We start from the raw sequence: 18729 nt of genomic DNA on the forward strand, positions 1-18729 counted from the left end.
AAGAAGAAGAAGAAGAAGAAGAAGAAGAAGAAGGAGAAGGAGAAGGAGAAGGAGAAGGAGAAGGAGAAGGAGAAGGAGAAGGAGAAGGAGGAGAAGGAGAAGGAGGAGGAGGAGAAGGAGAAGGAGAAGAAGAAAAGATGAAAGATGGAAAGCAATAAAATTCTGTATCATACTATTAATCCCATTTTTTTTCATAATTACTTATATGTTTATATTAACCCAGAACTCTTAATGACAAGGCCCTGTGTCAGTTTTAATCAATGTTAGATCTCCCATGCACAGTACAGGGCATTTAAGAAATTATTGTGCCAAAGTTTGAGTAGATATTTATTAAGTATTAATATAAAGATGACATTAAACCTCACAAATCCTTTCATTGTTATAACTAGGAATAATACACTCTTTTAGACTTGTTAGAAAAAAATGAAATAACATGAGAACTGCTTATAAATGGGCTTTTGGCAAAAATATAAAACAGACATATATGAATAAAAGAATAAATGAGAAAATGAATGATGCTAAGTATATTTATATTTTTCAAAACAATTTAGTAGTATACAGAAAGTTAAAAATGGCTGGTATTATCTCATACAGTATAATAGCAAAAAAAATCAATAAAACAAATAAACAAACAAAAACCCTCAGTAAGGAATACAGATTGTGTAATCCTTAGAAAGTATCTGTCCAAGAAAATCATGTCATATTTTGGAGAATACACTAAGTTTTGAAATACCTGATAAAATTCTAACTTCTGCTTCATTTCCTGTTCTTATGCTGGCTGGATTCCGAGCCGAGCATCTGTAGACTCCACTGTCTCCTGGCTGAAGTCGGCTGATCTGCAATGCTCCGGAGGGCAAGACGACCACACGCGAGTCTCCTGGAATTGGGTTGAGGTCTTGTTGATTTTTCTGCCAGTGTATTGTTGGCATGGGTTCCCCAATGACTTCACACTTAAGTAACACTGTATCTCCCATGAAGGCTGTGATAGATTCCGTCTGGGAAAGGAACCTCAATGGCCCTAAGTGAAAGACAATGAAGAAAGGATGAGTCTTTTAAATAAAGCACAACAATGACCAGTATCTGCTGTTCTTTGTGAGACACTGTATTCCAGAAGCTATACTCTCAACTTCCATTTAGTACCTGTAACTTTACCACATATTGTAACATATCAAGCAAGACAAGTGAATTATTTCAATTAGATAGGAAGGTAATATTGACACTGGTCTCTAGGAGCCTCTTATGAAAATAAACAGAAGAGATAAGTTTAGTAGTTTGAAAATTAAAATTTGATGTGCAGGCTAATGGTGGTCTTGCGTGTCAGTGCTGCAGATGTGTCCTTTCTATCTTAATCTGAATGCTATCCTGTCCCAGTTACCTAAAACTGGACCAATGTCTACAGAGTTGTGGTGGCTCATAAAAAAGCTGTTTATGTAGTATGAGTTGAGACAGTTTCAGGAATGAAAAGATACATTCACTTCCAATTATATGGACAGACAACCACCATTGTTAGGTTGGCAGTGTAATGTGAATATTTACCAGTGTTTCCCTGGTGTAGTTACAGTATGGCAAAGAAAATCCTCAAGATAAACGTAGAGTTGCTTGTATATCTAGCTGGTGTATGCACCACATATACACATCAATCATTTCATACTGTTTTGTTTTCTGGTCTACGTAGTCAAATAGTAGCTAATCTATGTGACCACTCTCATGTTCTCATGAAATGCCTTGTGAAATGGCTGGCTCATAAAAGCAGAATAGGAAGGAAGGGGATAAGGGATCGACCACAAAGGAGTAAGGCATGGTGAGGGAAAGCTTCCAGTTTGATGCTTCATTAGAGAAAAGCAGGAGATGCTATGACCTTGGCTTCCTAAGCTTTCTACAAACAAGATACATCAGACTATTGTCCAAGAGAATCTTCATATTATTTGGCGACTCCAAATGCACCTGTATGAATTGTGTCATTATTTATAAAACATGGGACATTTTTCCCCCTATGCTAATTGAACCTAATAATTTGATTTTTTTGATTTTGATTCAGTTATCACAGATATATTATTGTATTTTGATTTCCCCTTAATTTTGAAGATACTGTTTTCATTTTAGATACATGTTACAATCACATTTTATTAACTCATTAGTCTGGGCTTCATTAGATTTTACTAATTATATTTAATGGTATTTTAATGTTGATAAATGTATCTTAATTAAGTCAGAATTTTCCATATTTGAGATTAAATCATGTCAGAAAGTTTTTATCTTTTTCTAATCAGTATTGTATCCATGACAAATTCTACTGTGATCCACTTTCACTACTGCTGCTTTGAACTTGGGTTTATTCCTCTAAACACTTTTTTTTCATAAACTGAGAAAAAGTCAGGTGAGCACAGAAAGTCAAAAGTAAATAGACTGGGTTAAAGATAATTTAACATGAGAGGCAATAAGGATGATTATAGCGATGCTTTAGGCCCTGGGTCAAGGGAGACCTTCATGTCTACTTTAAATACTATGGGTTGTAATCATAAGACAATGGAATAAAATGATACATAAAGTTATTTCAACACTTCATATGGAACATTTATACATTGCTGAAGACTACCATTGTTAGGTATCTCTGCCGGAAGTACTTGAAATCATGGAGATATAATCCCATGGAGAGGCAATGATCTTTAAAATGAAAGATTAGTGCAAGATCATGTAGAAACTTCATATTAACTTGTCAGTTGAAATGTATTCCACATACACAGGTTATAAAACTCCGTATCTGCTTCATAAATTTGAAACTCGGGAATTTGGATTTATGGAGCCACCTAGACCAACACTATAGAGGTATTTCAGGATGATACCAGCCACTTGAAAAAGCTTACTCTTCCAAACAAAATAACTCATCCATAACCATGGTAGACGTGCCCAAAGTATTTGGGAAAACAAAAGGCATCCATTAATTAGCTCCTAGTTTCATGGCTCAAAGTCTTTCTAGGCTCTTAGTACAGTTCTGTATGAATTTTAAAGAAAAAAGTTACAATATATAAGTTGCTATGAATGAACTTAAATGTGGATTTAAAGAATGAAACCAAAGAGTAATTTCTGCAGTAGGTTCATTACTATACTATGGTTTATGTCAGGAAGCCAGTTTCTGACCTACTTAATAGCATTCTTCCTTGTCTTCATTGATAGACTTTATCTTATGCTTAAGGGAAAAGTTATGAATAATTATGTAATAATATATTAAATTTATAAAATAAGAGGATAGCTCTCATTTATGTATGCTAGAATTTGATATATTAGGTAAATTGAAAACAATATCTGCATACTTTCACATATGTGAAACATGGTACTGCATTAGGTATAGACATTGCAAAGATTCAAAACCACTGTGTTCCCCCTGATTATAAGTGATATTAAAATTTTGCTAGATTACTAAATATTTGCTATTTATATTTTGAGTTTGTAATATGTGCTATAGATGTTTATCAACTGGAAATATGTTTGATATTTTAATATTTGATAGGATATTAAAATAGTACTAGAAAAGAGAATATAGACAAGTAATTCATTTGATGATCAACAATTCTTTTCCTTTCTCAACTTCATCTGACTGGCATATTGGCATAATGAGACAATGGAATTGGTTTCTAGTCTAAAAAGTACTGTACAGCATTGTCCTCTGAACTGACAGGCAGGACACTATGAGAAATTTAAAAGGCTTGGGAACTGACATGAGTGCCTCTGCTCAAAGATTGAGTCAGTCACCCATAAGGTGAGCTGTCATAGGCACTTTCAACAAACTCACTGGTCCATCACTGCTGTCCCTTGTTTGGTCAGTGCTGGTGTTGGGTGACTTGTAATTCATCATTTCTCCCCAGGCCAAAATCAAAAAACACATATTTATTTAGTATACACTACCACAGCAATGTCAGATTTTAAGTAAGAGAAACAGCAAAAGCCATGTTGGTTTCAATGCCTTGTACGATGGGTTCTGGACTAGAACTCAATTCAGTTTTAAAGTTAGCAGTGTAGCATAGAATCCTTCAAATAATAGATTATGAGGATGGAAAATTATAAAATGACTTTTTGTCTTTTGCTTTTGTTGCTGCAAAGAAAACTATGCAACACACAAGTAAGTTTATAGGCTTTTGTGTGGCTTGAATTACGGCTTCTAACATGGAACTAAAGGTCGGCGTGGAAACTCCTGGTTGTGAAAGAAGTTATATGATATCAATTTTGTGGCATATTTTATTTATTAAATTTCCTGAAACTCATAAAAATGAAATACTGGATTTTTCCCGAAATCAATAGATACAATAATATAAAGTAAGTATTTTTGTGCTTCCTAGGGTATGAGATTAACTTTGATTTTTGTGAAGATGAGTTTCCTGGTAAGCAAGAGTCTCTTTACACGGAAGAGATTTCTTGTAATGCATTGTTTCCCACCTCTGTTCTTTGCTCATTCATGTCTATCCCAGATAGATAGCAGAATATATTTTTAAATCAGGGAGCTTATGCTGCAATTGTTGAATAAGGCTGTGCTTAATGTTTTTGGTATTATCTTATTGTCCAAACACTGGAAAGAGTTTTTTGGTTTTGTTTTGTTTTGTTTATTTATTTTTATTACATATCCAGAAATCTAGCATAATCCACACCATTTTCCACCTGTATTACAAAACAATTTTCAACTCCATTGGACTTGTCTAAGGCCCTAAACTTAGTCTTCCCTTGTTTTGTTTTTCTTGATTTTGTTTCTGTTTGTTGGAAACAGGATTTCCCTGTGTAACCCTGGCTGTCCTGGAACTTGCTCTGTAGACCAGGCTGGCCTCAACCCAAGAGATCTATCTGCCTCTGTCTCCCAAGTACTGGGATTAAAGTAGAATGCTATCCCCTCTGGGTAGCTTGTTGTCTTGATGTCATTTCTTTAGCAGTTTCTCTAGAAAGAGAGATATTTTTCCTAACTCTACCTGAAGGCATTCTAAAAGCATCAACTATAACAGCCTATACTTTTCCTCGTCGTTCTGAGAATGACCAATCTGCCTTAAATTTTTTATATCACTCATAATGTATAGACATTATGACAGAGATCATTGTATACATAAACCTGAAAAGTGTTCTCACGTTCCTGTTATGTATCTGTATTTTATTTTCCACAGGGCATATCAAATATTTACTGACAATAAAAAATAAACCTTAATATTTTATTAGGTGCTATGTAAGTGCTAAATGCTTTAACATATCCACAGTTTGAAACCTGGAATTAGTTTTACATTTATCACTTTCAAACTCACTCTGGGAGCTTAGATGGTGGGTGATAACACACCAAGGTTCCAGATAATCTGGGGTCAGTTTCTTGCTTCGTCTTTTCAGGAGTTGGATGGCTTTGCATTTGGGCATCAATTTAAGTTTGACATTGTACTACACTAAGTATCTTGATTCACTTCACTTAATTTTTCAAAGGTTATCTCTTCCCTTTTGCATGAATAATAGGAATTGAACCTAGGGCCTTATGTAGTCTAGCTAAGTGCATTACTACTGAGCTGTATTGCCTGTCCATCATAATTATTTAAGTATTATTATCTTCAGTTTATATGGAACAAAACAAGAAAAATCTAAATGAGTGCTGTGTAACAAGATTATTAAAAGTAAAATTTGATACTGTATTATCATTTTGAAACTGCCTTATTTCCTTAACCTAATTGAAATTTGCTTAATGTGAGTTTCTTCTATTTCGTAATACTCGGCTCTTCCAGTATCAATGTAGAACTGGGTAAGAAATTTAGTCAAACCAGTACAGCTGACTGTTAATATTCTATTTGTTAGGCTTCAACAAATGATGATTAAAAATATTTTAATTGTATCTGTGCCAAATATGTGCAGACTTTTGTGTCATATTCCCTAACACACATAAATATGCAATAGTATCTACATGTTATTATATAAATGATGAGTCAGCTAGACATGATGTATTGTATCATGGGATGTATTTTTGCAAAACTGACATCTTATGTAAAGCTATCAGCATCTGGAGATTTTTGTTTCTACAGAGTCCTGGAACCAACTCTCCCTGCATACACTGAGACATTTTGTGCTCAATTAAATTCTTTATAAACTAACTACAGTCTGGAGTGCTGTACTATTCAAAATAGCACAAAAACCTATTTGGAATACCTCAGGAGGGCTTCTATCTTTATCCTTGAGAGAAGGTTGTTTCCTAAATGGAAATGTTGTCAAGACGCCTACCTTCACACCCAGCCTGGCCCAGGATGCTACAACAGCTTCCTATATAGGAACACCTGGAATGGAGGAAGCGTCCCACACCAGTCACCTCACAGCTTTAGACATGTACAGTGCTACCATGTGTTAACACAGACCAAAGCCTATTAGGAAGAAGCTATAAAAAGAAAAGCACAGTTCGTTTTACATATGGGAAAGTCAAGACATATCCCACATAGAGAAGCTCTATTTTATCCTCTTGGCCTTGAGAGAAATAAATACAGATACTTCTCATTCTTATAAGTGACATATACAGACTGAAGTGTTTAGGCTTCAGCATCTGAAACATTATTGATAGCACCAATCCCTATTACAGCTGCATAGTAAACAGGACTGACAACGAGAAATATAGGCCTATTATGAAGTTAGCATGGAGGACTGGGTCTGCCACTTATTCTGATTTCCATAAAAGATCCTTCTGTTATTGCTTTATAATACTTTATCACCTGAAAGATTCACGAAGAGCCTCTTTGCATGTGCACTTTGTTAAATGTCTCTCAAGGTCTGTTTTACATCCATAAACCAGATTCCTTACTGATGCATTTACCATCAATACAATGAAGGGTTTACTCTTTTGAGCTCTCATTAACATAACCATTGTTTATTCGGGAGGTGATAATGTCAATTCAGGGAATAAATCCTCACTTCATTCCTCTGCCCAGGTATAACCAGTTATACTCCAGTCTCCTTTGTACCACATACTCAGACTGACACTGAAGAACTGTGGGGTATATTTTATATTCCAGGCTAATCTGCAAATTCTATGAGCAGAAGGACTCGGTCCTAGTTTTATTCTGTCTTACAAACAGCACAAGGCATACCGATTCTTCATCAAATCCGTCCTTGTTGAATGAAAAATTATATGGTGTGATTAATTTAATAGTTGGCTTAGATCAGCATCAAAGGCCCTAAACACTAGGAAGTGGTGAAGGAAAGTTCTGGAAAAGGGTTTCTCTATACATTGAACCTTTGGCCAATGCTCATCAAATGATTAAAGATTTAGTGATAGTGAAGATGTTGGGATATGGCAGATCCAAAACCTGATCCCAATTGATATTTAGTCTTCAAAGTAGCCATCCCTTGATAACCAGTGTCTGGCCCAGTCCCCTTGGGGCTAACAGGCACAATGCTTTTGTAGTGTTCTAACAACATTCTAGTTTCCTTCCAGAAATGGCTAAGACTGTCATCAGATAGCACCCAAGCTGAGACTTCCCAGCTCTACTGTAGCTACTGTTCCCTGGAATGTGTTTAAAAAGTTCCTTGATTTATGGCCTTTGCTGTTGTGTCACACAAAATTGTCATTAAACCTCTACCACATTGGAACACAGAAATCGAGACAAGCAGAATCTGTATTCCCAGGACGGGCGTGGTCATATAAATTGTTCTAGCATAATCCCTCTCATTCCATTTGAGGTAAGCGATGTAGTTTTGCAACCATGAGGAGTAAAAGCAATGGTGTGGGGTGGGGTGGGAGGTAGTAGGGTAAGTGGGTGAAAGGAGTGGCTTCTTCAGGCAAAGTGCTAAAGAGCTGAGGGGAGTACCTAGGAAGCCCAGCTGAACACTCACCGTTTCAGATGGAAACAGATTGTAGGTGTGAAAATCAGGACACAATCCCTAATACAACTGCAAAATTCTTATCTTAGATTTACAAGCTTGCTTTGAGGACCAGCTTATAATTTAGGTGGTATTTACCCATCTTCCTTCAAATCACAGTCCCTAGAAAACATGATCAGATGTTTCCTGGCTAGCCTCATCCCATTTAGGCCAACCTGGGCAAGGCATACTGATAAGTAATTTCTCCACCAGAGAAATGAGCCAATTCAAGGCAGATTGGATTATATTAAGTGTAGGTTTATTGGAAAGCTGCCCTCCAGTGACTTTACTGACCCTAAGGACCAAGACCAGGAATGTCACCATGGGGATCAAGAGGCAGGGGAAAGAGAAAGGACATATATGCAGAGAGATACGAGAAGGAGAAGAAGAGAGTGGAGAGAACAAAATGTCTGAAATATATAGGGAAGAGCCTCTGTGGGGAGGGGAGCCCAGCTTCTTGGGCTGGAGACCTCAGGGTTGTGGTCTAGGGACTGATAAATGCTGGAAGAACCTGGAGGCCAGATCTACGCTGTTGTGCAAACACCTCCGTTCCTTGTCTGTGCACCCAGAACAAGATCCACCCATCTACCCCCTTTTAGCCAATACATATGTCTTCAGAGGCTAGATATAACCAAGTAAAAGTAATATAGATTTGAGGCAGGGGCAGTAGAAATGTTAACAGCCAAAGCACCAAACATTTTTTTTTTCTTCTTGAGGTTTTCTTTTGTAATGCTACAAAGGAGGAGAAAGTTTTTTTGTGTGTTTGTTTGTTTTGTTTTTGTTTTTGTTTTTTTTTTTAAATCACCATGGCAATGAATGCAAAGCTTCTAAATCTGTAGGGAAGTATTAGGCTCTCAGAATTAAAATAAGGAGAACAATAGTCTATCCCTAGCCTTCCACCCATGCCGGCAGCACCACCCAGACTGAGAGAAACCTTCTATCAGAGCCAGACAGTCAAAAATTTGGAACAGCTCAGGCAGCCACTTTACTTCATTCAAATCTATATTACTTTGGATTTATAGTCAATGTGAAAATAAAGCATTTCCCAGTCCAGGTTTATGTATGTCAGGGCTCACTGAATCCAAGAGGTCTCTCAGCCACCCACCCGCATACAGCAGGAACAAGCCCGCTCCTTCCTGTACATTCTAATCTGGAAATGGCATGTTCTTCTGATTTGCCCTCTAGCCTCCTTGGCAGACTATCGGAATCCACATCTTCTTGAATAGAAGTCTAATTATTAAGTAATTAAAGTTCATTTCATAAAGAGACTTATCAACTGGGGGACAGACCTGGTCGTTGGAAATATGCTTTGGGTTTAAATATTGAGCAATGTGGTAAGGTTTTGCAGTCGCCAGAGGAGAGCGGCTATAAATATTCTGTTTGCTCTAAATTAAAGATTAAAGGTTAAGTTCCCTCTAAGAAGGACCATCTTTACCCCTGCTTAACTGTCAAATTAGCTGAAGGGAGGAGAAAAGAGGCAAGCCAAAGAGATGTTCTCTAAGTACATTTTTTTTTTCTCAAAGCACTAAAGAGCAATAACGTTACTCCATGGGATTTGTTTCTGCTCTCTGTCTCTGCTTTCCATGTCTCCTTATCATAGATTGTTCTCCACCTGCTTTGCAGATCTTTCTTCTCTCCTCTCTTGGTGTCTTTCCATCTCCTCTCTGTTTCTCTATCTCTCTGTGTCTCTCTGTATCTCTGTCTTTCTCTGTCCTTCTTTTACTCCCGTCCTCTCCCCTCCCTCCCTCCCTCCCTCCCTCCTTCCTTCCTTCTGATTCATATTTGCAAAACAATAGACTCTGAGGTAATTGGTTTAAATAGCAAGTGATGAAAGGTGGACTGACATCGTAAACCTAGCAAACCTGCCTGGTGTGTTTCAGGTTCTGTCCTATATATGTAATTTTGTCATGTGGACAATTTAGTTGAACAATATACAGAGTATATACATAGTGGAAAGGAAAAGATTAGAAACAAAAATATACAGACATTGTCAGTTCCTATGCTAGCTCTACAATTTACTTGCACAAATAAACTCTTTCCCAAAGCCAAAGAAACAGTCAAGAAAAGACAGAAAATCTTTCTTGGAAGTCACCTGCTGGATTTGTTTCAGATAACACTCTGGGGGATGACACAGTATTTATTTTATTTTATTTTATTTTTGTTTGTTTGTTTTTAAGACAGGGTTTCCCTGTTTAGCCCTGGCTGTCCTGAAACTCACTCTGTACATCAGGCTGGCCTTGAACTCAGAAATCTGCCTGCCTCTGCCTCCCAAGTGCTAGGATTAAAGGCATGCACCACCACTGCCCAGAGACACAATGCTATCTATTGAAAACTATTGATGGTATACATGACTACAAAGCAGGTGGTGGTTGGGAAGACTCCATTTTTCTCACGACCAAAATAGAGTGAGGAAGCTGTTACTTCAAATCTCACCTTTCATTAGATTCTCCCTTAGTTGACCTTCAAACCCAGAGTCTGGACTCTAGATTCTTTAATCATCTGTAATGCTCTGTATTACCACCTTCATAAAGAGGACAGAGCACTCTTTCTGAAAGGATAGGTTTTATGAAGCTATTATTGAAGAGAAGCCAGCCACTCCAGAGATGGATATCAGGACCCACCAACTTTGCTCTGGAGGGAGTTATCAGACATGAACTACACCTGTGTACTAAATGCTCCTTCTCCTTCTGATTTTATTATCAGCTATCAGACAAGCCTGAGTTCTGCATTGCCCTTCTAACTCTTTCCTTAAGTCTATAGCAAGGGCGCTCTGGGGAGGTTCACCTAGTAGCATTTTAACGAATCTCTTTTCATCCATCCGGGTTACTATATTATATCTATTTTCAGTGCAAGATTAAATATGGAAGCATTTTTCCACCTCATCCTCCAACCTTATGCAGTACTGTTTTCCAGGATATAGATATTTCATAAAATAAAATGAAATCATATAGAACACTGATTGCCATTATTTTATGTTCAGTTTAGCATAGAAAGTGTTACTCACAAGTGATGCTAAATACCAAGCTGTGCCGAGTGATAGCTCGCTCTCAGATTAGCTGAGCTGTCCTGATCTATGACTTTTACACGGGTGATTTACCTTCATAGATGTATGAAGCCAAACGGAAGTTCATAAGAGTTATACAAATCAGTTAGATGTTTGACAGTTTGATATGGAGAAATGCTTTGGGAATTCTTTAAAAAGAAAAATAGTGCAGAAAAACTTTATAAATCAAAAATTAAACACAAGCAAATTTATATAGCAATGTAGTATATAATCTTCACAATGAAAACTAGGCCAGTAAGTATGTAAATTGATATACCACTTGGAAAATTAATTTGCCAGTACAGCAATTTAAACAAAAATACGTCTAGGAGTTTACCCATAAGTACATAAAATATTAAATATATAAAAGCATTTTGTTCAATATAAAATTAGAGAAAAATTAACTTATCCTATTGATAATTGGTTAAACAAATTACACTATATCCACTTACATTTTTTTTTGAAAACAACTGAAAACTAAGTCAGTAAATGTTTTAGTTATTTGCAGAGTCAGTCTCTAACCAAGTGGCTTCAATTTATGACTCTCCACATTCAGTTTCTCAATTTCTAGGATTATAGGAATATTAGCATACCAGAAAAACTTTGTTTTTTTTCAGTAAAGAAATACACTTATGTAATTTTGTGTTTTTTTTAAAATAAAACTTATTTTTAAAAATTATAGTAGGAAACAGCATAGAATTAAAGCATTCCAATAATCAGATTATCTAGTGCAAACTTTTGCGAGCCTTCATGAACCTATCGATGTCTTAAAGAAGACGGTTCTCTCAATAGCCTTGGATAAAAATATTATTTTAATTCACTGCTTTGAAGTTAAAATTCTCATTACAAAAGCTGCTATTGGCTTGTAAATAACAGTAATGATTTTTTTTAATTAAACCAGAAGCCAAAACTTTCTACCAAGCTTATATCCCATTGAGTACTGCTCATGGAGATTGACTGTGAATGTGGCTGGTACCTATGGAGACTTCTTGAAAGTATGTTTCCATAACAGAGTGCATCAATCAAATCATCTCAATAACAAAAAGGCTAGCGCCCTTAACATTTGCATTGCACTTCATTCTTCTTCTCCTTATTATAAATACCTTGTCTTTACTTTATCCAGGTTAACCTGCCAAGGATAACTAAGCATTGCCAATTAAACTAACTCACAGGCATTTCCAGATCACTTGCTTTTTTTTCATCCGATCATGAGTTCATTTAATCATTCATTCAATGTTTCTAAGTTTCTAAGTCATGGTGTGCCTTTGACTCCCAGGCAAACGAAAGTATTAGGTGCGGTGATCAGGGTGTTTCAATATGAAGATGATATTCTAAAATGTAAATTAAACAAGGGAGTGTCTTCCTCTTAGAGCCCATTGGAGACCTATGCATGGTAGCAGGGAAAGGCACAGAACATCTTTTCTATGCCTGCCTTACCCTAGTTAGACCACTAGATTTTTTCCTGACTTTGAGCTGAGAATTGGATTAGAACTGATATTATTCTTTTTCACGCTTCCTTATCCTTATATTTAAACATATATAAAGACATTGTTTCCAGGTCTTGAATATGTTAACTGCAGATCTTGGGAGTTCTTAACCTCCAGAGATGTATATGATAATGTCTTATGGTAAATCCTTTCCTTGAATAAGCAGTCAGACAGACAGAAAAATATAGGTTTGACCTTCCCCAACTAAAAAAATGTATATGTATATATAAAAAGCCTTTCGAACACTGACATATATCAATATGCAAATAAATGGTACCTTGCCTGGTGAATAAAATTATTAAAAGCATTATATGACCATACTTCATAAGTATGTGCATGAAGCATGTTTTATATGATACATGACTGGATTTTGTGTTCGTATTTGCCACAATGTTAAGAGTTCTCATTGAACATATGTAAATATATGAAAATATGATATAATTCAGAAATCTGAGATGTTTATGGTTGCAAGATTCATGTTCCTTATTTTATGGATCAAATGCACACCAAACAAGAATTCTTTGGCCCATAAGAGAATGTATATTTGTAACTAGGTTTGTCTTTGTCCATCTCATCAAATGGTGCCTTTCTTAATAATAAAAGGAAATACATGAGGAACCTATTGCAGAATTATCATTAGAGATCTTTTTGGTAAAGCAATACTTAGAAACAAACGTCCAACTTTGTAAAATGCAAACAGGGTCTTCATAAATGAATAGGCATATTCAAGATCTATGAGGATATTCTAGACAGAGAAACAGAATTGCAAAAACCCTAACTCTAAGAAGTATGCAAAGTTTGATATGTAAAAAATTCAATAAATTATGAAGAAGCGGAGTGAGATGTGTGTGTGTGTTGCTTTGCTGTGGTTTTTACTATATTACAGAGCTCTGTAACGTTCTTGATTTTCACCAAGATTGTACTGTTTCCTTTACTGAAATATTTCATAATAGTAGAAGTTGTGTGCTCTGTGTCTTTGTATTATTTCCTAGGTGGACATAGAAACAGAATAAATATTGAATGATTTCTATATTATTTATCACATAATTAGGGATTTACAGTCCATCAAGCTACATTCATCTAATGTTATATGGCATGTGTTACCTCTTACTAGTTATACAGGCATGCTGTCACTGCTGAGAAAACAATCATGATCCTAAATTGGGCATTCTGGGATGAGAAGCAACAAATGACATGTGGTATGTTTTAGTGTGAAAAACAAAATTACAAAGCTCCAACAATGAGAAAGCATATAAGATGAAGAACCTATCACCAAGTTTGTTATTAGTTCCCATGATCATCTGTACAATAATCTGCACGGTGAAGATTTCTAAATCTTAATTGAGTTTCTACCACCAAACAACAGCATCACAGCTATATGATTAGTCTTAAAAGCCACTCAATTGGGGTTTTAAAATCATGTAGGGATTGTGTTACTCTAAACCTAGCACACTACCATGGCTGGGAAGGTCATGAACCCTAGAGGAGAGCCTCCTACTGCCACTTACCTAAAGCTGTATAATTTCTAATTGCACTCTAAATATGTATCCTAATGTGTACAGATGAGCGTGGCTCTCATACCTCGTTTAAGAAACTTTTGGAACATATGGAGATGGTTACAGAAATTCTGGACTGGTTAAAATGCAGACGCAGATAGACAGTGGGGTCACCAACCTCACATGGTATACCTACAAAGTAACTTTACACTAATACTTCAGGGAACATCATGGAAGTAAGTCAAGGTGGACCATTTGGAAGAGTCAAAAGAACTGCTTATCTGCTAAGAGATAATGGCTTCTATATATGACAGAGATTCTGTTACAATAAAATCCCAACAAACTTGTCGCCTAAATAAGACTTGTATAATTACATCAGTTGAAAGGTCATCATGGATGGGGAGAGTTCCATGATGTTCCAGTACTAGATGCAGGATGATAGGAGAGTCATAGTTTCTGATGAGTGGGGGGGGGGGGGAGAATCAGTCTTCTTCAGGGATAATCCATGATAGATTATTCAACCCCAAATGGTCATTTTAAGCACATATAAAGATCAACATTAAGTGGACTCATATATATATATATATATATGAAAAGAGATCAAAATTTGGGAGGAAGTGGGGAGAGCATAAGAAAAATTAAATTTTTTAAATTGGGATTGTGATCAAAAGTGACTGAGAATATTATAGGTACTATATAAAATCAGAAAATACAAGGTACACTCTTTGAATGACAGTATCTCCACTATTATTTCCTGGCAACAGTTTCCCTCTAAGTTGATTTAGTAAGACCATCAACTCCATATGTTTTTGTGTTTTGTTTTGTTTTATTTTGTTTTGGGGGGTGTTTGTTTGTTTGTTTAGCAAAGCAAATACCTGAGTTCTATTCAGAATTTGTCAAATTATTGAGCAACCTCAATGGGACATATTTTCAGTGTAACAAGGGAGCAGAGAGAGTAGTGTCAGTCCAAAGCATTTATCTTAATATATTAATTTGTTATAGTTGATTTCATAATACCTAAGACACACATCACAGACATCAAAATTAAAACTACATTTTTTTCTCTCATAATTTTGCTATCTTTTTTCCCACATCACAAAACCCATCTTATGAAAAGTGGAGCAAAAGCCAGAGTACAAACAATAATCTAAATTCTATACTTTAATGAATCTGTAAATGAGAATTTTATCTGGAAGGATCCACCAGGGGAAACCTGACACTAGTAAAATTCATTTGCATGTTGTGTGTTTTCCCAACTACAGTGAACACTAAAATAATTCTGTTTAGGGCATTCTTGTGTATATGGGGGAGGGTTTGTATGTGGGGAATTGTGTGCGTGTTCACTTGTTCTCCATTTGCATTACTGTGGGGGTGGGCATGCATGGATCTCTGAATACAGATACAGATACCAAAGCATGACACCTTGTTGACTTCCAACAGTTTAATCAGGAAGCGCTCAGGATCAGCCTCTGTCTGTCCCATAATGGCTGTTTTACACTCATGGCATTTACTGTCTTTCTTAGCTCTCAGAAACCATTTGGAAGTAAAGCAGTGTGAGGAAGTTGGAAGACAGTAAATCATCCTGTAGGACAGCCTCCCAGCTGTGAGATCATTGTCCTAAACCCAACTGTGCCATATGACACTGGTGTGTGGAGATTGATGGAATATGGCCACATCCATCCAGGAAGTTATTTATATTTCTCTGCTGCTTCTAAGAGAGAACAGAAGTGGGCTGCAGATTTTTTGGCAGAAACTCAGTCATAAGATTGCAAGGCTAGAACCTACGATTTGGTCTGGAGTCTTATGAACAGGAAGGAGTCAATAAACTGCTCAGAGATGCAAAACACTGACAAACTCAAGCTAACATGAATAACTATACCATTGAATGAAATCATGAATAATTAACTGTCATTTATTGTGACTTCACAATATTTTATAGTAGCTTTCTGTGATTAATTTACTCTTCAGAGAGGACATTAGCCTTCATGGAGTAGCTAAATTATTGTTATTTTAATATCTTAAGTTTTCAACAAAGACATCAATCATCTAGGTTCAAAGCTGTTTTATTTATGCCAATTTCTGCCAAGTTATTTAAATTCACTTTCAGTAAAATTTGCTCCTTTGGAAGCCAGCTCTTTTCTTGGCCTCAGAGTTTGAGGACTTGAGAGCCTTTAGAACGATTTATAGAGAGTTCTACCAGAGTGACATCTGAGACACATAGTGATAATTTATGGTAATCTTAGCATTTCCTTTGGGAGAGTTTTGCTAGTGAACTGAGTATTATATCGAGAACTATCTATTACAATGACAACAGAATCTATAATATGAAAACATGTTGAGTGACTTGAGAAATACAACTTAAGGTAACTTTTTACCAGCATATTTGCAAAAGTCTTAATACCAGATGATAAGTTCATAGGAGGACCCCAATATACTCTGAATATCTCATTCATTTCCTTAATTCTATGTGAATATATACATAATTGCTTATTTTTTATTGGATTTTGAAATGTTTCAGTCCTTATCACCCTATTAATAAGCATGCCCTACTCTTGAACATTGTCACATGTTCTCCCATCTACCTGGCCATCATTGTGTTACTCTACTTCTGCCTCTCAGCTAGAATACTTTCCATTTTCAATCACATAAGCACAGGGCTTTGTAAGGATTGGAAAATATTAGCCTGCAAGTTCTAGTATGTCATAGGAAACCGACAAGTACTTTCTGAGGAAACAGCCAATATATCTGAATTAAAATCCTCCTAACCACAGAACAAATATTTTCTTTTGTTTCTGATACCTCAGAATTTACTAGTGTTTGCATCAGTTGGTACTTGCTAAATACTCATTGTCTTAGTTAGGGTTCCATTTGCTGTGTCAAAGTAGCATGACAAAAAGCAGGTTGGGGAGGGGTGGGGGATGTCTTACTGTTTTGTTCTTCATGGCTTGCTCAGCCTGCTTTCTTGTAGAACCCTGTACCACTAACTTGCCCAGGAGTGGCAGCACCCAAAATGGGCTGGGTTCTCACACATTAATCACTAACTAAGAAAATGGTCTACATGCTTGCCTACATCCTGATCTTACAGAGACCTTTTTCTCAGTTGTGGTTCCCTCCTCTCAAAGGACTACAGCTTGCATCAAGCTGAGCCAGCACACTTACTGGACTGGCTGACATACTCTCTTTCAGTCTCTGTCCTCTCAGTTGTAATCCCACATTCTCAAGCAAAGGATAGCTTGCTCTGTATTTCTGAGAAAATTCTCAGTGTCTGAAACAGCAAAGAAACTCTTTTGAATATCAAAGATACTCTTTTGAAAATTATTATTACTCTAAGGAGTAATTATGTATTTTTGACCCATTTAAACAAAGGACTATGAGGGAAGGAGACTCAAAATAGTCTGCTTGGTTTGCTTCATCCTTTAGTTGTATTGATGGTCTTTTTAAAAAAATTATTATTTTATTTATTTACTACAGTATATTTTATCATGGCCTCAACTTACAAAAACAAGGTTATTATTAAAGTTTGGGCTTTATAACTAGTAATACTTTAGAACATGTGGAGTTTGGTAAGGACATACACTTTTTAAACAAGATATGTAATATATCCTTCATGTTTTGCGGTGATCTTTCTTGATTCTGAAATATAGGGCTTCATTAATAATATAATATGTATCAATCATGGTAACTATAGTGTTAATATCAGTATCTGTATAGCTTTCCAAAATAATTTCATAAATTCATTGAAGGTGAGAAAACTTTAGCTATTATGTTCTTTCCTTAATCTTGCCTACCACTTGGACAGTTAGCAGGGGCTCAGTGGTGATTGGCTCATTGTTTACCAATGTTGATTTTTATCTCCAACCATTTTGTCCTGCCATCACGTTTCTAGCAATGACTAGTTGGACAATGAATTGGTGTGCTATTCCTTTGGAAAGACTATTTCCTCTGCTCTCAGCATTTCTTAGGTAATGGTAGATCTTTGAGTAGAGTTGAGGCTTAAAGAGCTTTACCACTTCTGAGTTAGCATGTCTACTGGTATCTGTGTTCTCTTACACGTATTTACATCACATATATTCCTTCCAAGATATATGTTTAGCTATCAAAGTCATTAGGGAATCCACTGGGAAAGTCATATTCTAATCATAGTGCATTTGTAGTTTTTGAAAAGTAATTTGAGGTTAAGTGACTGAAAGAATTAACAAAAGTTTCATTTCTTTTTTTAAAGCAAGTTTAATCAGAACTTATATCTAAAAATAAGCTGACCTCAGTTCTCTCCTTTAAAGAAACAGTATTAGGTTTGTATATCTTGAGCATGTCCATTACAGGTTGATTAATGATTCAAACCTATCAGAGAGGATGACTTATTACTCACACCAAGCTGAACTGCTAATTTTCAGAGATAAATGCACCTGTGGAAAAGAAATCATAACTTTAAATTGTATTATCCACCTACAAGACCACATACTGTTTTGTTCTTGTTGTTAATACAGAAATCAGAGGGTGTAAATCTCTTCATCTTTCTGTCAGCAGTTCCGGCCAGGGTGTTAATGGCCTGAAGCCCAGAAGTTGCATAGGCTTCTAACCAATCAACAGTGAAACCATTTAATTGGCATTTCAAACAGGAAACACAGAGGTACTGAGTGGGAAAGGGGGGGGGGGTGCTCAATACTAATGCATTTAGATGAAAACATATTTTCAAATCTCCAATTACAACAAGAGATCTTAATCCTTTGTGATATAAAATGGGTTAAAGAGACTCATTTCACACATTAAATGACAAAGAAAAAATTTGCCCATTGAAAGTACATTATCAATGACTTAGGAGATATCTTTCCAAAAGAACAAACCCAAC

General features: G+C 36.1%; 1 protein-coding gene across 1 annotated transcript in view; it reads right to left on the reverse strand.

The window, feature by feature from the left end:
- Nucleotides 1–18729, reverse strand: part of Dcc (DCC netrin 1 receptor) — a 1075620-nt gene that overhangs the window by 557151 nt on the left and 499740 nt on the right. The window contains exon 3 of the mRNA XM_021150630.2: nucleotides 734–1018. Within this exon, the coding sequence (XP_021006289.1) occupies nucleotides 734–1018 (285 nt within the window). The remainder of the gene's footprint in view (nucleotides 1–733; nucleotides 1019–18729) is intronic.

This window comes from Mus caroli, chromosome 18 (genome assembly GCF_900094665.2).
Source record: "Mus caroli chromosome 18, CAROLI_EIJ_v1.1, whole genome shotgun sequence".
Taxonomy (NCBI): domain Eukaryota; kingdom Metazoa; phylum Chordata; class Mammalia; order Rodentia; family Muridae; genus Mus; species Mus caroli.